We start from the raw sequence: 15,757 nt of genomic DNA, 5'->3' as shown, positions 1-15,757 counted from the left end.
AATCTCATTCTCATTTCCCCTTTCCCCACTGATACTTTCAATTTCAAAAGGATAGAGGGGTAGATGGGGAAAAGGTTTTCCATACAAAGTATATATTTCACACACATGGTAACAGTGGTTCAAAATGTTAGACATGATATCAACACATGAGAAATAAGTCATTTGGGAAGTGTGTGTTTAACACGTCCAATTATCCTAGCTGAGCCACTGTGACTGTCAGCATCAGAGCAGGTGTGTTGGGGCAAAACAAAAGTTAAGAACCAATGTCTTATCTTCAAAAACGCAACTTCAAAACTGATAAAACTGAAAACTGACTAGGCGAGAGATCTCAAAGAGCTCTGCTTTTGGTACCAATGACAGAAGAAGAAACCTAGGTAACCTGGATCAGGCCTAGGGAGATCAGTGAGAAATAAGAATTGCTAGGCAGCCCTAACCGGTTTGGCTCAGTGGATAGAGCGTCGGCCTGCGGACTGAAGGGTCCCAGGTTCGATTCCGGTAAAGGGCATGTACCTTGGTTGTGGGCACATCCCCAGTTAGGGGGTGTGCAGGAGGCAGCTGATCGATGTTTCTCTCTCATCGATGTTTCTAACTCTATCCTTCTCCCTTCCTCTCTGTAAAAAATCAATAAAATATATTAAAAAAAATAAAGAATTGCTATGCAAATATTTGTCCTCCACACTTAAAGAATTCCCTCTATCACTAAACAGAAATAACTTATGACTATATCCGTCTTTCACAAAATACATTCCATCACAACAAAAGTTTGCCTTACCTGTGGTTCTACCAGGGACATTCGAATTTTCTGATGCTGAAGATTCGACGAGTCTAACATGATTTTCACTTTAACTTTATCAAATATATGGAACACAGTATTTTCTATTTTAAGTGAAGGTATCTAAACAAGAGACATTTTGCAATGTTTAATTACTTCTACAGACATTGGGATTTGTTCCAATTCTTTATAATTTACCTTTCATATTAATTTAAAATTTTACTTTAATATTTAATAAGATGTTCAAAATATAACAAAAACCACTAATTTAGTAACCTCACACACAAATGTAAGCTACCATACTTCCTCCTCTCATTAAGATGGTCCCAATATAAATGAAGAATAAGAAAAAAAATTGTCTCAATATATATTCATTACTCTCAGGAGTCTCACCAGCACATTGTTGAGAACAATACACAAAGGTACTGAAGGCAGAGATTATTGTTTTGCAGTTCTACTAAGGTTAGGGAAGTAGGAAGTGTGTCAGATAAGCAACATCGGAAACAAGTTAAAAAATTCCCTTCGCTGGGCTCTAAACAGTCATTTATTTATTCCTTCACTTTAATCCATTTCTGCACCTAAGAAAAGTGTAATTCAAGTTTTCCTTAGAGAGGGAAACTTTTTACATGGTATAAAAGAAACCATGGCCAATGTTGTATGCTGGACAATATGCTGAGAAACTGAGTACAATTGTTTGGCACAAACTCTGCAGGGTACAAAACACAATTTTACCCTTTATAGGTACCATTTGTAACCTATCAAAAAACAAAGTGCCTGCCCCCGCCCCCCCCCCCCCAAAAAAAGATAACAAAAATAAAAACATTAGAAATACTATACCTCATCATCATAAATAAGCCGTGGCTTAGGTTTGTCCTTTTCTTCAAAAAAGACTGTACCTTCTAATCCATATTTTGGAATTAACACCACAATAGCATTTTTTTTCACAAAAAGAATATAGGCCTCTTCACTTACTATTCCTTTGCTTTTGAAAAATAGCTGTAAAATAACATACAACCTTAAGAATTGTCTTAAATATTTTTAAATGAACAAAACAATTCTGAACATAAATTAAAAATGAACAAAACTTCATCTCTCCTAATATTATCAAGAGAGGGCAATACCTGGGTATGAAAAGCCACTGATGCACGTTGAGCATATTGAGCCATTTTGTGCCGAAAATTAAGATTTTTACATAAATCTGCAAGCTTATGTTTATCTGTCAACTCTGGATAAGTACAGTCAGCCCCAATAGCCACAGCCAACAGCCGATGAACAATGATGTCCGCATATCTAGATATATAAAGGTGAAACAAGAACCATGCAACATCAGCATTAAAATGTCTTGTCAAAATTAACTATTTTCTATTTCCTTTCATTTCAAAAGGAAAAAGTACCTTCTGATGGGTGAAGTAAAATGTGTGTATATTGGGGATGCTAAGCCGTAGTGATGAAAATCATTATCCATTCCAGAGCAGAAGTACACAGCTTGCATCATGCAGCGAGTGGCTAATATTCTTAACAGAGTGTTTAGATATGGGAAAGTAGCAGAATCAGCCTGATCCAAAGAGTCAGCCAAAGCCTTGGCAGTATCAGTTTTAACTTCCAAATTCTGTGAAAAAGAGGAGGGAAAGAGCACTACATTTTAAAATCAGTACCATCATGTATCCAAAATATAACAAATCAAATTGAACAGATAATAAGTGTTTATTTCTGATCAGATACGTGTTTATACCTTTTATCCTTCCCCTAGAAGACTAAAAATAAATTTATAAAAAGTGTAATATGCTAATTAAACTGGATGTCCTTCCAGACAACCTTCCAGGCGAAACCAGGGCTGTGAGGGAAGCATGGGTCCCGGGTGCCTGCCAGTGGCCGCAGGGAAGCCCAGGTCCCGGGTGCCGGAGGGAAGCCAATGCTGGTAGCCAGGGGAAGGAAGACCTACTCTTATACAAATTTTGTGCATCGGGCCTCTAGTCCTATATAATAAAGAGGTAATATACAAATTAACCCTCACGCCCTCACAAGATGGCTGCCTATGACCAGGCTGGCAGGGGGTTAGTGAGGGACAACCAAAAGACTGAACAGCAGGCTGTGTGGGGTGACCAGGCCGGCAAGGGGGGGGCAGTAAGAGGTGACCAGGCTGGTGGGAGGGGTTGTAGTTGGGGGCGACCAGGCCAGCAGGGAGGGGCAGGTGGGGGCTACTTGGCCAGCAGGGAGTGCAGTTAGGGGTGATCAGGCCAGCACGCAGATGCAGTGAGGGGCAATCAGGCCGGCAGGGGGGTCAATTAGGGGCAACCAGGCAGGCAAGCAGGTGAGCAATTAGGAGCCAGCGGTCCAGGATTGTGAGAGGGATGTCCAACTGCTGGTTTAGGGGATCAGGCCTAAACCGGCAGTCGGACATCCCCTAAGGGGTCCCGTATTGTAGAAGGTGTAGGCTGGACTGAAGGGACACCCCCCACCCCGTGCACGAATTTCATACTCTGGGCCTCTAGTAAATTTATAAAAAGCAATAATTGTTCTGTGCAACATCAAAGCTTAACATTTTCTGAATGCATTTAAATACACTGAAGTATCAACATTCTCAAGAAAGGATGGTGGGAGCAGCAGTGCTGTTTCTCAAAGCCCAATTTGTGCCTTCTTAATCTTTGCTGGGTAGGAAAAAAAAAATCAAAACAGATTTGTATGTCTGGATTTTCTCTGCAGACATTTTCCTTCCATTCAAATTAGAATTAAAGGCCAGAGACAAACTATATTGGTCACTACCACTCAATGTTGTGGTACATCGAATTTAGCTGCATTATTATTCTTTGGGAGATGTGGCAAACATACTTAAACCCTCCTTCCTCTACCCAGGTTTTAGGAAGAAATAAGACAAGAATAAATCACCCAATTTCTAGCATAAGCCTTAGAGCAGAGAAGATGCTCAATTTGTTCTGATAGCTATGTTAGGGATAAGCCGACCATAATGGTCTAAAAACTCAAAAACCAACACTATCCTGTTAGAATAATTCAAAGCAACTCCTTCCAGCTCTCTTCTGGACAGGAAAGATGAGACCTGAACAAGTGATACAAAGAAAATCAGTGTAAGCCATAGTCACCCCAAGGGTAACGGTATTTATGCCTAAATGAAAATCTACTAACTAGAGGCAATGGGAGTATATGAGGCTGAGAAAATGCTGCCCTTTCTATATTTTTCCTTTTTCCATATATGCAATAAGTGGACTTCCTTCTTAGGAACATGATATAAAGAGGGCTTAACTGAGTTAAAGGTAAAGAGAAAGAAATTATTTATAAGTCTCTTGGGCAGTTCAGAGGAGGCATGAAGTAATACAGGCATGAGGAACATGTATAACGGCACAGAGATATGGAAGAGCTTATTACGTTAAGGGTACTGCAAATAACTTAAGTCTACATAAATGAATCAAATTAATATGTTGTACACCTTAAATGTACACAATGTTTTTTTGTGAAGTATATTTCAGTAATTAAAAACTAAGAACTACTGGCATATTTTTGCATCAAGAAACAAGAACATTTTTATGGAGATGTAAGTAGATTTTTCAGTGTAATGGATAGATCACAACACAAGTATAGATAACTTTTCAAACTACAGGACCTTACCTTGGATTTAGCTGCCTTAACAAGAATTTCATAATTTGATGGAGGAGGAGCAGGATGTTTTCGAAGCAGAGCATGTTCAGAAAACTCTTCATGAATTTTTTTTGCAACAGAGATATTGGCAAGTAACATAAATTCTTCAACCATGGAATTTGTTTCTCTGCCAATGAAAAAAATCATTAAATAAGGAAGAAGAATCTGAGACTTCTATATATCATATTTATTTACAAGATACCTTTTCTACCTACAAGATAATAGAAAAATTTCCTATATAAACATACATATGTGTGTGCACATATATATTTTTATAACTTAGGGCTCTTTCATTTCTCTCCTATTATGCTAACAATCTTTCACTATGCATCTACTGTGTAAGAAAATCTCGTGCTAGAGAAGACTTTACAATTTGCATTAAAAAACAGAAGTTTTGCTAATTTTAATATATAAAACCTAAATCATAAACATTTTTACCTCCTTTTACTGAGCCCAAATTAAAATAGATTTTTATTTAACTATAAATTCATAAAAATAAAGTTTACTAAGAAAAATTAAAAGTTTGTCATGCAAATTTTGGTTTAAAAATTTAAACTTTCACTGATAAATCAGCCAAATGAAGAGATCATATTTATAATAACTACTCTAGATGCTTATTATGGGTCAGGCATTGTGCTATAAGTGCTATATGTATTGTGTCATATATATATGTGTGTGTATGTATATGTATGTGTGTGTATATATACACACACACACATATGTATATAATTTATTCTTCTGCAGATAAGAAGACTGAGTATTTTTCTCTGCTCAAGGTCAGGGTTATTAATAGTAACAGGATCCGCCCTAGGTGGTTTGGTTCAGTGGATAGAGTGTTGGCCTGTAGACTAAAGGGTCCTGGGTTCAATTCTGGTCAAGGGCACACACTGGGGTAGTGGGCTCAATCCCCTAGGAGGCGTGGAGGAGGCAGCCAATGAATGATTCTCTCTCATCACTGATGTTTCTATCTCTCTCCCTCCTCTCCCTTCCTCTCTGAAATCAATAAAAATATATTTAAAAAAATAGTAACATGATCCAAGTCCACATAACTTACATCAAAACTCTTAAGCAATCTGATATTGCCTTTTAAGATAGTCTATGTCCACTTAAAACTTAGTTTAATAAATTATCTGCCTTCTCTTTACATGGTTTATTTCTCCCAAGTCACTGAACATGCATTATAATCTTTCATTCCTGTTTCCATTTTAAATAACATCTTATAACTTCTTGACAAGATTGCTAAAGTTTATTAATTTTTAAAATATTACTAACATCTCCTATACCTTTAAAACTTATGGGGACAATCTCTTAGAAATGATTTCTTCTTATTGGTAGTAAGAAATATACAGTGTTCTATTTTGGCATTAGATTCAATTTTTTCCTTCAAAAAAGCTCCTACTGTTGGGCTCACTGTTCATACTAACATTAAAACTTATTTGCACAGAAGTTCCCCCCCACTAAGGTATTTTTTAAATTTTAGTTCTAATGCTATGAGGGACATACTGATTCTAACTAACCAACAAGTATATTCCCATTTCAATTCTCAGTCATCTAAGAAAAGTATAAATGCAAAATTAATTTCAGAATTACCTTATATAAGAGGCATGGAAAAGAGGCCTAATTCTGATTTAACCAACAATTTCCTTGCTTCCTAAATCTTAACTAAATCAATCCTATATAACAGTGGTTCTCAACCTTCCTAATGCCGCAACTCTTTAATACAGTTCCTCATGTTGTGGTGACCCCCAACCATAAAATTATTTTTGTTGCTACTTCATAACTGTAATTTTGCTACTGTTATGAATCATAATGTAAATATCTGATATGCAGGATGTATTTTCATTATTACAAATTGAACATAATTAAAGCATAGTGATTAATCACAAAAACAATATGTAATTACATATGTGTTTTCCAATGGTCTTAGGCGACCCCTGTGAAAGGGTCGTTCGACTCCCAAAGGGGTCGCAACCCACAGGTTGAGAACCGCTGCTATATAATAAAAGGGTAATATAATATGCGAATCTACCAAACAGCGGAATGACCAGTTGCTATGACGTGCACTGACCACCAGGGGGCAGACACTCAACGCAGGAGCTGCCCCCTAGTGGTCAGTGCACTCCCATGGGGGAGTGCCACTCAGCCAGAAGCTGGGCTGACGGCTGGCAAGCACACTGGCGGTGGCGGGAGCCTCTCCCGCCTCAGCAGCAACGCTAAGGATGTCAGACTGTCAGTTGGACATCCCCCGAGGGCTCCAGGACTGCAAAAGGCCAGGCTGAGGGACCCCCCACTCCCCAAGTGCACGAATGTTGTGCACTGGGCCTCTAGTAAAACAGTAACAACAGTAGCTGAGCATAACATCTGAGCACTCTTGACAATACCTCTGAGTTATGTAGCATTATTAGTCTGAGGCACCGAGAGGTCAAATAACTTGTCCAGCATTGTATAGGCAATAGTGGCAGAAGCGGTATCCAAACCTCGGCAATCTGGCTTCTAAGCCTTGTGACCACTATCCCATCCTACCACAGTACATTCTACACTAAATACTTAGGAAATTAACCAGAGCAATCCTCTTTTACTTATCATAACTATTACTAGTCAAATTCTAATTTGGTCTAAATTATGTTTTATTTACTAACAAACCAGACATTACATTTAAAATAAAAATCTTATCTAATGGCCATCAAAAAAAAATGCATACCTAAGTTCCTTGGTCTGTAGATCTATAGGATCATGAGTTTCACTGTCCATGTGAAATCGAACTTCTGGAGAAGAAAGAGTCAAAGCCCTAAATAAAAATTAAAGAGGTGAATTACTCAAGTGAACCAATAACAGACTTAATTCTGGAAGTGATTCTTTTAAAACAGAAAATGATTATAGCAAGTATGCAAGTTATTTTTCTGAAGGCTTTGGACCACCTGTTAAGTTTTACAGATCTACAATGCACTTAATAAGAAAGGATAATAGCAACACAATAAAATAAGAGTCCCTGTGCTTTTGAGGTTTTCCGTATCTTCTTGTCCCCAAACTATGAGATTTCAGTTACATGGGTTTGTAATCACTTTTACAAATAAAGAAGGTTATTGGCAGCATATTATTTACCATGGAAAACCATATATTGGGGTGAGGGATGATGAAGAGGGGCAAAAAGGAAGCTGCTATGGGTAGATCACTGACATTAGAAGTTCCACAGTTCAAAAGTATCTTCCCCATAAACTCAACCAATGGAGAAGAGACTGATAAACTACAACTACTAATATGTTACAATCACTGATGGCTATTAATATTTGAGTGCTATGTGTCAGATAACATATTATGCTAAGTGCTCTACATGCTTGGTTCATTTAATGACTTGGCAATTTCTCCTTTGAAGAGTAAATTCCCACAAGCCAGATAAGTCTAATGTTTCTTTGCCCCTTAATGCTACTTTCATCAGGTCAGCTACAAATCAACCTAAAACTGAGAATTTTAATGAGACTGAGTTACCTTGTACAATCATGGAAAAGGGAAAAAATAGTAAGAGATGAGATCCAAATTCATTTTCTTCCTTAACTCCTCACCTTTATTAGAGGAGCTACAAAAGGAACACTACCAATGAAATCTCAACAAATATTCCTTTCTTGCCCTGCAGTATTTATAAGGTTCCTCATCAGATTTATTTTGTGTTTATTAATATATCTTTACTTAAAAAAGCAAGGTATACCAATCATATTGTGATCACTTTTTTCTTCACAGACCACTATATAGGACATAACATTTATTCTTTTAGACATAATTTAAGATAAGACAGAACTTCTCCTTTAAGAGAAAGGATGTGATTTTATTTTTTAATGATTATTTTATCAATTCTTCCTAAGACTGAGAAGATTCAATGACAGCTTCTACCAGTAATGACGTTCTATTTACAAAATTAAAGACCATTTATAACTTAAAAAGTATCTTTTGTACCCTAATTTTAAGAAGCTATGTTACAATGCCAAGTTTACATCTTACTTGAAAATAGCCCAAGCTGGTTTGGCTCAGTGGACAGAGCATTGGTCTGCGGCCTGCGGACTGAAGAGTCCTAGGTTCTATTCCGGTCAAGAGCACATGCCTGGGTTGCGGGCCTGATCCCCAGTAGGGGCCTGCAGGAGGCAGCCAGTCAATGATTCTCTCTCATCATTGATGTTTCTATCTTTCCCTTCCTCTCTGAAATCAATAAAGATATATTTAAGAAAAATAAAAATGCCACAAAAAAAAACCACCATGAAAATAGCCCCACCTGGTTTAGCTCAGTGGATAGAGCACTGGCCTGGGGACTGAAGGTTCCCAGGTTCAATTCTGGTCAAGGGCACGTGCCCCAGTTGGGGCTCGATCCCCAGTAGGGGGCGTGCAGGAAGCAACCGATCAATGATTCTCTCATCATTGATGTTTCTATCTCTCTCTTCCTCTCTGATATAAATAAATATATATATATATTTTTAAAGGTAGGTAGAAGTAGATGTGTCTACATCAAATATGTCAAACTCAAAGGCTAACAGGGGTCAAATAAACGAGGCATGTGGCCGCGGGCCGCCAGTTTGATATCCTTGCTCTACATAATAGACCTTATTCATCCTATTAAATAAGTAATCATTATCCATGATAAGACACTTTAAAGAGTTCTAAAGTTGTCTCCTTATGATGGGGCAGTGCAGCTATAGACCAAGCTGTATCTGTTTGGAAAGGGAGAAAAAACAGTAGCTGGCATCCATGGCAACTTCTCCAGGTGAGTGGTGCTGGAGAGGTATGTAGGACTCTATGTGGCCAGCCACAAAAAAAAAAAAAAAAAAAAAAAAAAGAGTTCTAAAGTTATGTTAACAAGATAAATGAATTAAGAACTATATTAGTAGATATTTTTGAAATGTACCCTTTTTCGATTCTTCTTTTTTTCAAAATTTTAGCTAATTTATTTAGTCCACGGAGACTAATGGTAATGTCATCATTCATGGTTGCTGAATCAATTCTCATTTGAGCTTCAGCATATGTAAGGGAAGCCTAAAGAAGAAACCATATGTTAATATAACCCTTTCAAATTATAAAAACTAGTTTACTACATTTCTTATATTTCCAATACATAAAATCCATGCTTTTGAAAAAACTAAGTATCATTAACAAAAGAGACATTCCTAAGTGTAATATTTATATTCCACATCTGATTTCTGGTTCATTAACTAATCTGATGCATTATGCTACATAAGCAAACTTAAGTTAAAGTAATATGGCAGTATTGTTAGTATATAAATTTCTTAAACTCATCTTACTTTCATATAAATAATGTATAAATACTCAGGTAAGGTGAAAATAAGAAGAATTGATTATTCTCTGATAATAACTGTAGAGCGAAATACTTTCTACAAGATATTAATCCCCTACACAATGGTGAACAATTAAAGAAAACTTTATTAAGTGCATCGGGCCTCTAGTTTAAATATAAAATCTAGGAAGGTTTAAATCATTCACATAGCACTGTCAGTTTAACACAGCTTTCTTTCCAACTGCTAGTTCATCATAACAGAAAGAATGTTGTTAAAGGCAGAGAAAAAGCAGGTAAATTTTAGAAATGGAACATTGGAAGGAAAGGGGTTTGGCAAACCTTAGGGGAAGACTCAGGGTAAAATAAAAGTAAAGGGAATTGGGGAAAAGTACAAAAAAGAAAAAAGATGAGGAAGATATTCTGTCTGAACACAAATGTGTAAGATAATTTCTATGAATAAATATGAAGATAGTATACAGGCCAACTTTGAAAATGCTAACCAGTCATGAGTTGGGACTGCTTCAGATAATAAATGGGATTCCTGAGTCAGGGCAAAAACCACCTATTTGGTCTTTTTAACACATTGCAGACGGATCATGAGAATTCTCGCTTTGTATTATACAGTGTTTTACAGAGTATCATACTTTAAAAAGATATTAGCTTGTAAGAACATGTAATAAATAACTTCAAAATGCAATGGGTATTTAATTTTAAAGCGTGCCTTTAACATTTATGTAAAATGTTTTTTGTACTTGTTCAATAGAAACTTATCTGGCCACTGGGTAAAGCTAGCAATAAAACTACTGGTCCACAATATGTTAAGTATACGGGCTTTCAGTGTCTGAATACAGGAAAATCTATATATATAAAAGGCTAACATGCAAAGTGTCCCCTCAGGAGTTCGACCAGGAGACTAGGAGTTCAATTGCTTGCTATGATGTGCACCGACTACCAGGGGGTTGTGTGGAACAAAGGGAGGCCCTGGCTGGCAGCCGGAAGGCCCTGATCGCCAGCCAGGCCTAGGGATCCTACCTGTGCATGAATTTTGTGCACCGGGCCTCTAGTGGCTACATAAACTCATTTCTAAATAACATCAAGAATTAAGCAGGTAACTTCAAAAATCTAGATTTTGTTGTAACACTGGGGAAAAAATTCTTAACTATTCTTAAGCCTAAACTTTTTCAAGACATTCTAGAACACTGTCAAAAGTATCAAAGATTTTAAACAACAAATATTAACCATGAAACTAACCTTTGAATTAATGGCACTTTTGGTAAACCTCGTTTTTAAGATTTCAGCATTGTGATTCATTTCCCAAATACATGAAAATGCCAGCCTATGGGGGGAAATAGACAATAATTCTTCATGGGAATCAGTTAAAATAGTAACTACTATATTCTTATGAAAAAACAAGCATAAATACCTGTCAACATTACATCTTAAGGAGCATAAGTTAGAACTAAGCAACTCTGGAACCATGTCAATCCTCTGGAACAGATAAAAGAGAGTTGCAGATTACTTAGCTATTTCCATACATTTTTTTATTTGAGGTTCTATTCTCAAGTAGCATTAATTTAATAAGAAAGGAGGAATATTCTGGTCTCTGTGAATAGAATTAAGAAAACATGAAATAAAAAGTCTATTTATAGAAAAGTACTTACAAAAAATTGTTATAAAATGAAAGCAACGAAAGGAAAGTGGACTTCATATCAGTGGATCTAAGAATAAGTCCTCTACACTAAACACCTCGTTGTCCTCTGAGAGTCTGAAATCTCTAGTCTGGATATGAAGTGTATACTAGATAACTGACACAAGACCTGCTAGCTCTATGACTGGACCTTTCTCCAAGGCTTTCCACAAACAATATGGTGTTTTTAAAATACTAAAAAAGATGACACTAAATTTTTATGTAAAAAAACTACATACAACTTTGACAATGAATTCATAACAGACTAAGCTTAATTTTCCCCTCTACTATCACAATTTTTCTCTGTAACTTTATGAGACTATACATAAAGAAGAATAAACAGCAAACTGTGACAGAGTAAATTCATTACTTAACTTTATAAAAAACAAAAAGTACATTTTAATTAGTTACCCATAAATAGTATAAGTTAAATGCTACTGAATAATTCTATCAGCTATACATACCTGTTATTTGGACCACTCAACAACAAAAAACATTGCAATATTTTCATTGATTTAAGGTTACCTTATTCTATATATTATTAGTCTTTTAGCTAATTCATGTACTATTCCAACTATGAACTAACTGGACAATTACTATAATAGTTATTCATCAAATTTCACTAAATACTGAGGCTGTCTTTTCCTAAGCAAACACCTCAGATGATTTTATTATTAAGAATAAAACATGCCTGGCTGGTGCAGCTCAGTGGTTGAGCATCAACCTATGAAACAGGAGGTCACAGTTTGATTCCCGGTCAGGGCACATGCCCGGTTGCAGGCTTGATCCCCAGTAGGGGATGTGCAGGAGGCAACTGATCAATGATTCTCTCTCATCATTGATGTTCCTATCTCTCTCCCTCTTTTTTCCTCCCTGAAATCAATACAAAAAAAAAAAAGAAAAAAGAAACAGATGATGTTACCTTTTCACAAAGATACACAGTTGTTCCCCTTCTGGCTGATTCCTGATCCAAAGCATTTCCTGGCCTAATAAAATGGCTAACATCAGCAATATGAACACCAACCTTAAAAAGATAAAAATAAAAAGATATCAACATGTTTAATTGGATAGAGTTTTAATAAATTTAGTTAAATTGAAAAAAGACTGTTACATTCATCATTTCAATTTTTAAAACATGCCCATTAGTCTCTGCAGCTACAACCAACTATACTTGGCACTAATAATTCACAAATAAATTCTACGATGGGTGAAAAGAAAATGAACTGAAAAACAAAACTATATTTAATTAAGAATGTAATTACAAAATGAATACCTCCAAATTTCCATTTTCAAGCTCTCTACAATGCAGAGCATCATCTATATCAGTACATCCTGGTGGGTCCACACTACAAACACATAGATGTCTCAGGTCTTCTCGGTTTTTCATGTCCTACAAGATGCCACATGATTAAGAAATAAAAAACTGTTTTGGTAGTACAAATGCAGCACAGCTCTTATGCAATCAACAATATACAGGGGGACACCCTGAATTTAAAACAAACAAAACAACAACTTCATCTTACCAGACATGATTTGCAACTTGTGGTTTCCTTGCCTTTGAAAAATCTGACATAAGGTAGTGTGGGTCCTCTAGAAAAATTACCTTTTAGTAAAGCAAGTGCCTTCTGTAATAGCTAAGAGACCTTTAACGAACTAAATGTGGGGGAGGGGGAAATCACAGTTTCTGCATATTTAAAAACACATACAGAATTCAAACAAAATTAAACCAGATATAGTCATTTATAAAATCACTAAGAATTCTTATCAACTTACCTTTTCAGTAATGCTCCAGGGCATCTTTGGTAGAAAGCTAAGGACAGCCTGTGAAAAAGGCTGATGGGGAACATCATGCTCAAGTAACAAAACTTCTGTTTCAGTCTCTTTATCTCCAACTTCACCTAAATTTTTCACAAAGTGTCCCTAAAACCAAAAGTTATTATTAGAAAGGTATATTTTATCACTTTTTATTAGGTAATTTATATTTTATTATCACACTGAGCTCTTGAGCATTTATTTGTACCTTAGTATTTCTAAATGTACCCATAACTACTTCTTAGAAATGACTCCTTGGTAAATTAAAGCTGATAAAGATGACAATTCTCAAGTGTTTATGATGAAGACTTTAGTAACGGCCTAGATTATTTCCTATAATCATTTAAGTTTAAAATGTGCTTCAAATATAGGTTTAAAGTCTGTTTATTGCAATCTACTTAGGTCTTAAACACCATTTTTGTAGTCACTATCAAAAGTTATTTGTTTGAAAAATTGAATAAAAGTAACCAAATGATTTACATTGGAATTTCATAAGATTAATTTTCAAATTGGATGCACTACTAATCAAGTAATTTTGTGAAATATTCCTAAATTTAAGTATGAAGTTTACAAACAAGCATATTCTAGTTTCACTAAGTGAATCAATTTTATTCCCAAATTTTAAATAAACTACTCTAAAATAAAATTACTAATTCAAACTTACATTCGGATATCTGGAATTTCTGGGCCATCCATCAATAGCAACGATAATTCTCCGTCCTTCCAATGCAGACGCCTGTCTGGTTTCTATCCGAATTCGAGGAATTCTCTTCTCTGCAGGTGTAAAGAGATGTCTTCTTGACTAGAGAAAATTAGAAAAAAAATATTTCACATACACACAGAAAATCACAGGATGAAGGCTCTAAGTTCTATTAAATCATATCATTTTTTATTACATAGCAATATACTCTCTACTCACCTCCTTAATATCAGACTTGGAAAGCATGCCACAATATGGTCTCCAATTCCTTTTTATTATTCCTACAACTCTACCTGTAGGTTTTAACATTTGTTCATTTACAGCAGTCTTCAGCTGGGATTTAAAAATAAAAATCTTGTTATTTTTCTTTTAAGTACAATGACACAATTTCCCTTCATAATTAAAATACAAATATGGATACTAATATTTTCAGGCCCTAAATTATGTCATAAAAATACAGAATCTTGATGTTTCAAAATTCTAGGCAATGAATGGCATGCCAAACCAAAGCATGGACATTTTCCATAATAATAAGGGACTACAAAGAGATAATTGAAAAAATTTAATATAACTGAATAAGTATGTCAGAATTCAACTCTTTTTCAATTTTAATATCATGCTTTACTAACACATACAGAAGTCTGGGAATTAATAGACTAGGATTTTAGTAGTAGTATGCACTAATTAGATGCATGGCATTTATTAAATCCTTAAAAAAAGAGATATATCTTTAATGGTTCTTTTTTTATCCAAAATAAAAATCCAAAGAATATTTCTTATTAGAAACAGCAAAAGAACCTTATGGTACTTCACTTCTAAACACTCTTCTTTGGCCTAGACTCTACAGGTACAATGTCATAGTAAGACTCCAGAATACAGTTCATGGAAAAAGAACCACTAATGTATGAATAATTACATTATTCCTGTTAATTCTAAAATAGGGAAATAAATTGATCGAATCAGGTAAACTTTGGCTCCTAAGAACAACCGAAAGTATTCTCTTTCATAATAAATATGGTAATAGAGAAGGGCTTATTAAACAGACCCAAATATAAAGGCCCAGTAGAACATCTATTATACTAAGGGAATTTTAACATTACATAAAAGCATTTCAGAAAATTTTAATTTTATTTACTTAAAACTCACTGGTTCCAGTTTCATACTCAAGTTAACAGTCTTTTTGTACTTAAACCTGTTTACTTGAGCCAATTCAGATATTCATTTAAAAGAAGACTACTGAAATAGTTAGAGGGGACAAAAAATCAACTCTGTGTAGAACTATAATTTTATTCAATAAATCTGAAAGCAATGAAATTTGTGTAATATTCTCCAAAAGTAACACATTGACTAATTATACAAAAATTACACCGACAAAAATTAAAACTTGCTTGGTTTCATACAATGCGTTCTGTTTCCTCTTCTTTCTCCACATCATCTTCATTTTGACCTTCATCTTGTAAAACCAGAGAAGATGGTGCTACCCACTGATTTTTGGGGAGAAGCTCCACAGCCACAATGTCTTCATGAATAGCTCGATTTAAATTTTTAAGCCCTTGTAAGATTATCTGTAAAACAGTAAATGGCATGTGTCCAGATATTCTAATGGTAATAATTGGAAGGTTACCTAAAAGAAGTTTAGATACACTCTGAATGTTGCTATGTATTTCTATTTGTCCTCCTTTATATTTTTCTTCCTTATCGTGTCCCTTTACTACACCCTCTTAATTTCTCAGTATCAAGTAGAAAAAAACATGGTCAGAAAACATGGGTTATGTTCATGGCTCTGCCATAACTCTTACCTTAGTATCAAGAGACCTTAGGGAAATTTCTTAACCTCTCTAAACCTCAGGGTACCGATAG

General features: G+C 35.4%; 1 protein-coding gene across 2 annotated transcripts in view; it reads right to left on the bottom strand.

The window, feature by feature from the left end:
- The window catches only part of DIS3 (DIS3 homolog, exosome endoribonuclease and 3'-5' exoribonuclease), a 30,838-nt gene that overhangs the window by 1,037 nt on the left and 14,044 nt on the right, over positions 1–15,757 (bottom strand). For both annotated transcript variants that reach the window (XM_070408955.1, XM_070408956.1), the window contains exons 6-20: positions 15,298–15,462; positions 14,117–14,230; positions 13,862–13,999; positions 13,159–13,305; positions 12,659–12,775; positions 12,308–12,409; positions 11,122–11,186; positions 10,950–11,034; positions 9,312–9,439; positions 7,125–7,211; positions 4,394–4,550; positions 2,167–2,381; positions 1,894–2,062; positions 1,610–1,768; positions 773–895 (exon numbers count right to left, since the gene is read on the bottom strand). In XM_070408955.1, coding sequence (XP_070265056.1) covers positions 773–895; positions 1,610–1,768; positions 1,894–2,062; positions 2,167–2,381; positions 4,394–4,550; positions 7,125–7,211; positions 9,312–9,439; positions 10,950–11,034; positions 11,122–11,186; positions 12,308–12,409; positions 12,659–12,775; positions 13,159–13,305; positions 13,862–13,999; positions 14,117–14,230; positions 15,298–15,462 — 1,971 coding nt within the window. The remainder of the gene's footprint in view (positions 1–772; positions 896–1,609; positions 1,769–1,893; positions 2,063–2,166; positions 2,382–4,393; positions 4,551–7,124; positions 7,212–9,311; positions 9,440–10,949; positions 11,035–11,121; positions 11,187–12,307; positions 12,410–12,658; positions 12,776–13,158; positions 13,306–13,861; positions 14,000–14,116; positions 14,231–15,297; positions 15,463–15,757) is intronic.

This window comes from Myotis yumanensis, unplaced genomic scaffold (genome assembly GCF_028538775.1).
Source record: "Myotis yumanensis isolate MYYU_CA2020_CCGP unplaced genomic scaffold, mMyoYum1.0.hap1 SCAF_3, whole genome shotgun sequence".
Taxonomy (NCBI): Eukaryota; Metazoa; Chordata; class Mammalia; order Chiroptera; family Vespertilionidae; genus Myotis; species Myotis yumanensis.
This window is presented reverse-complemented; position numbering and strand designations above follow the sequence as displayed.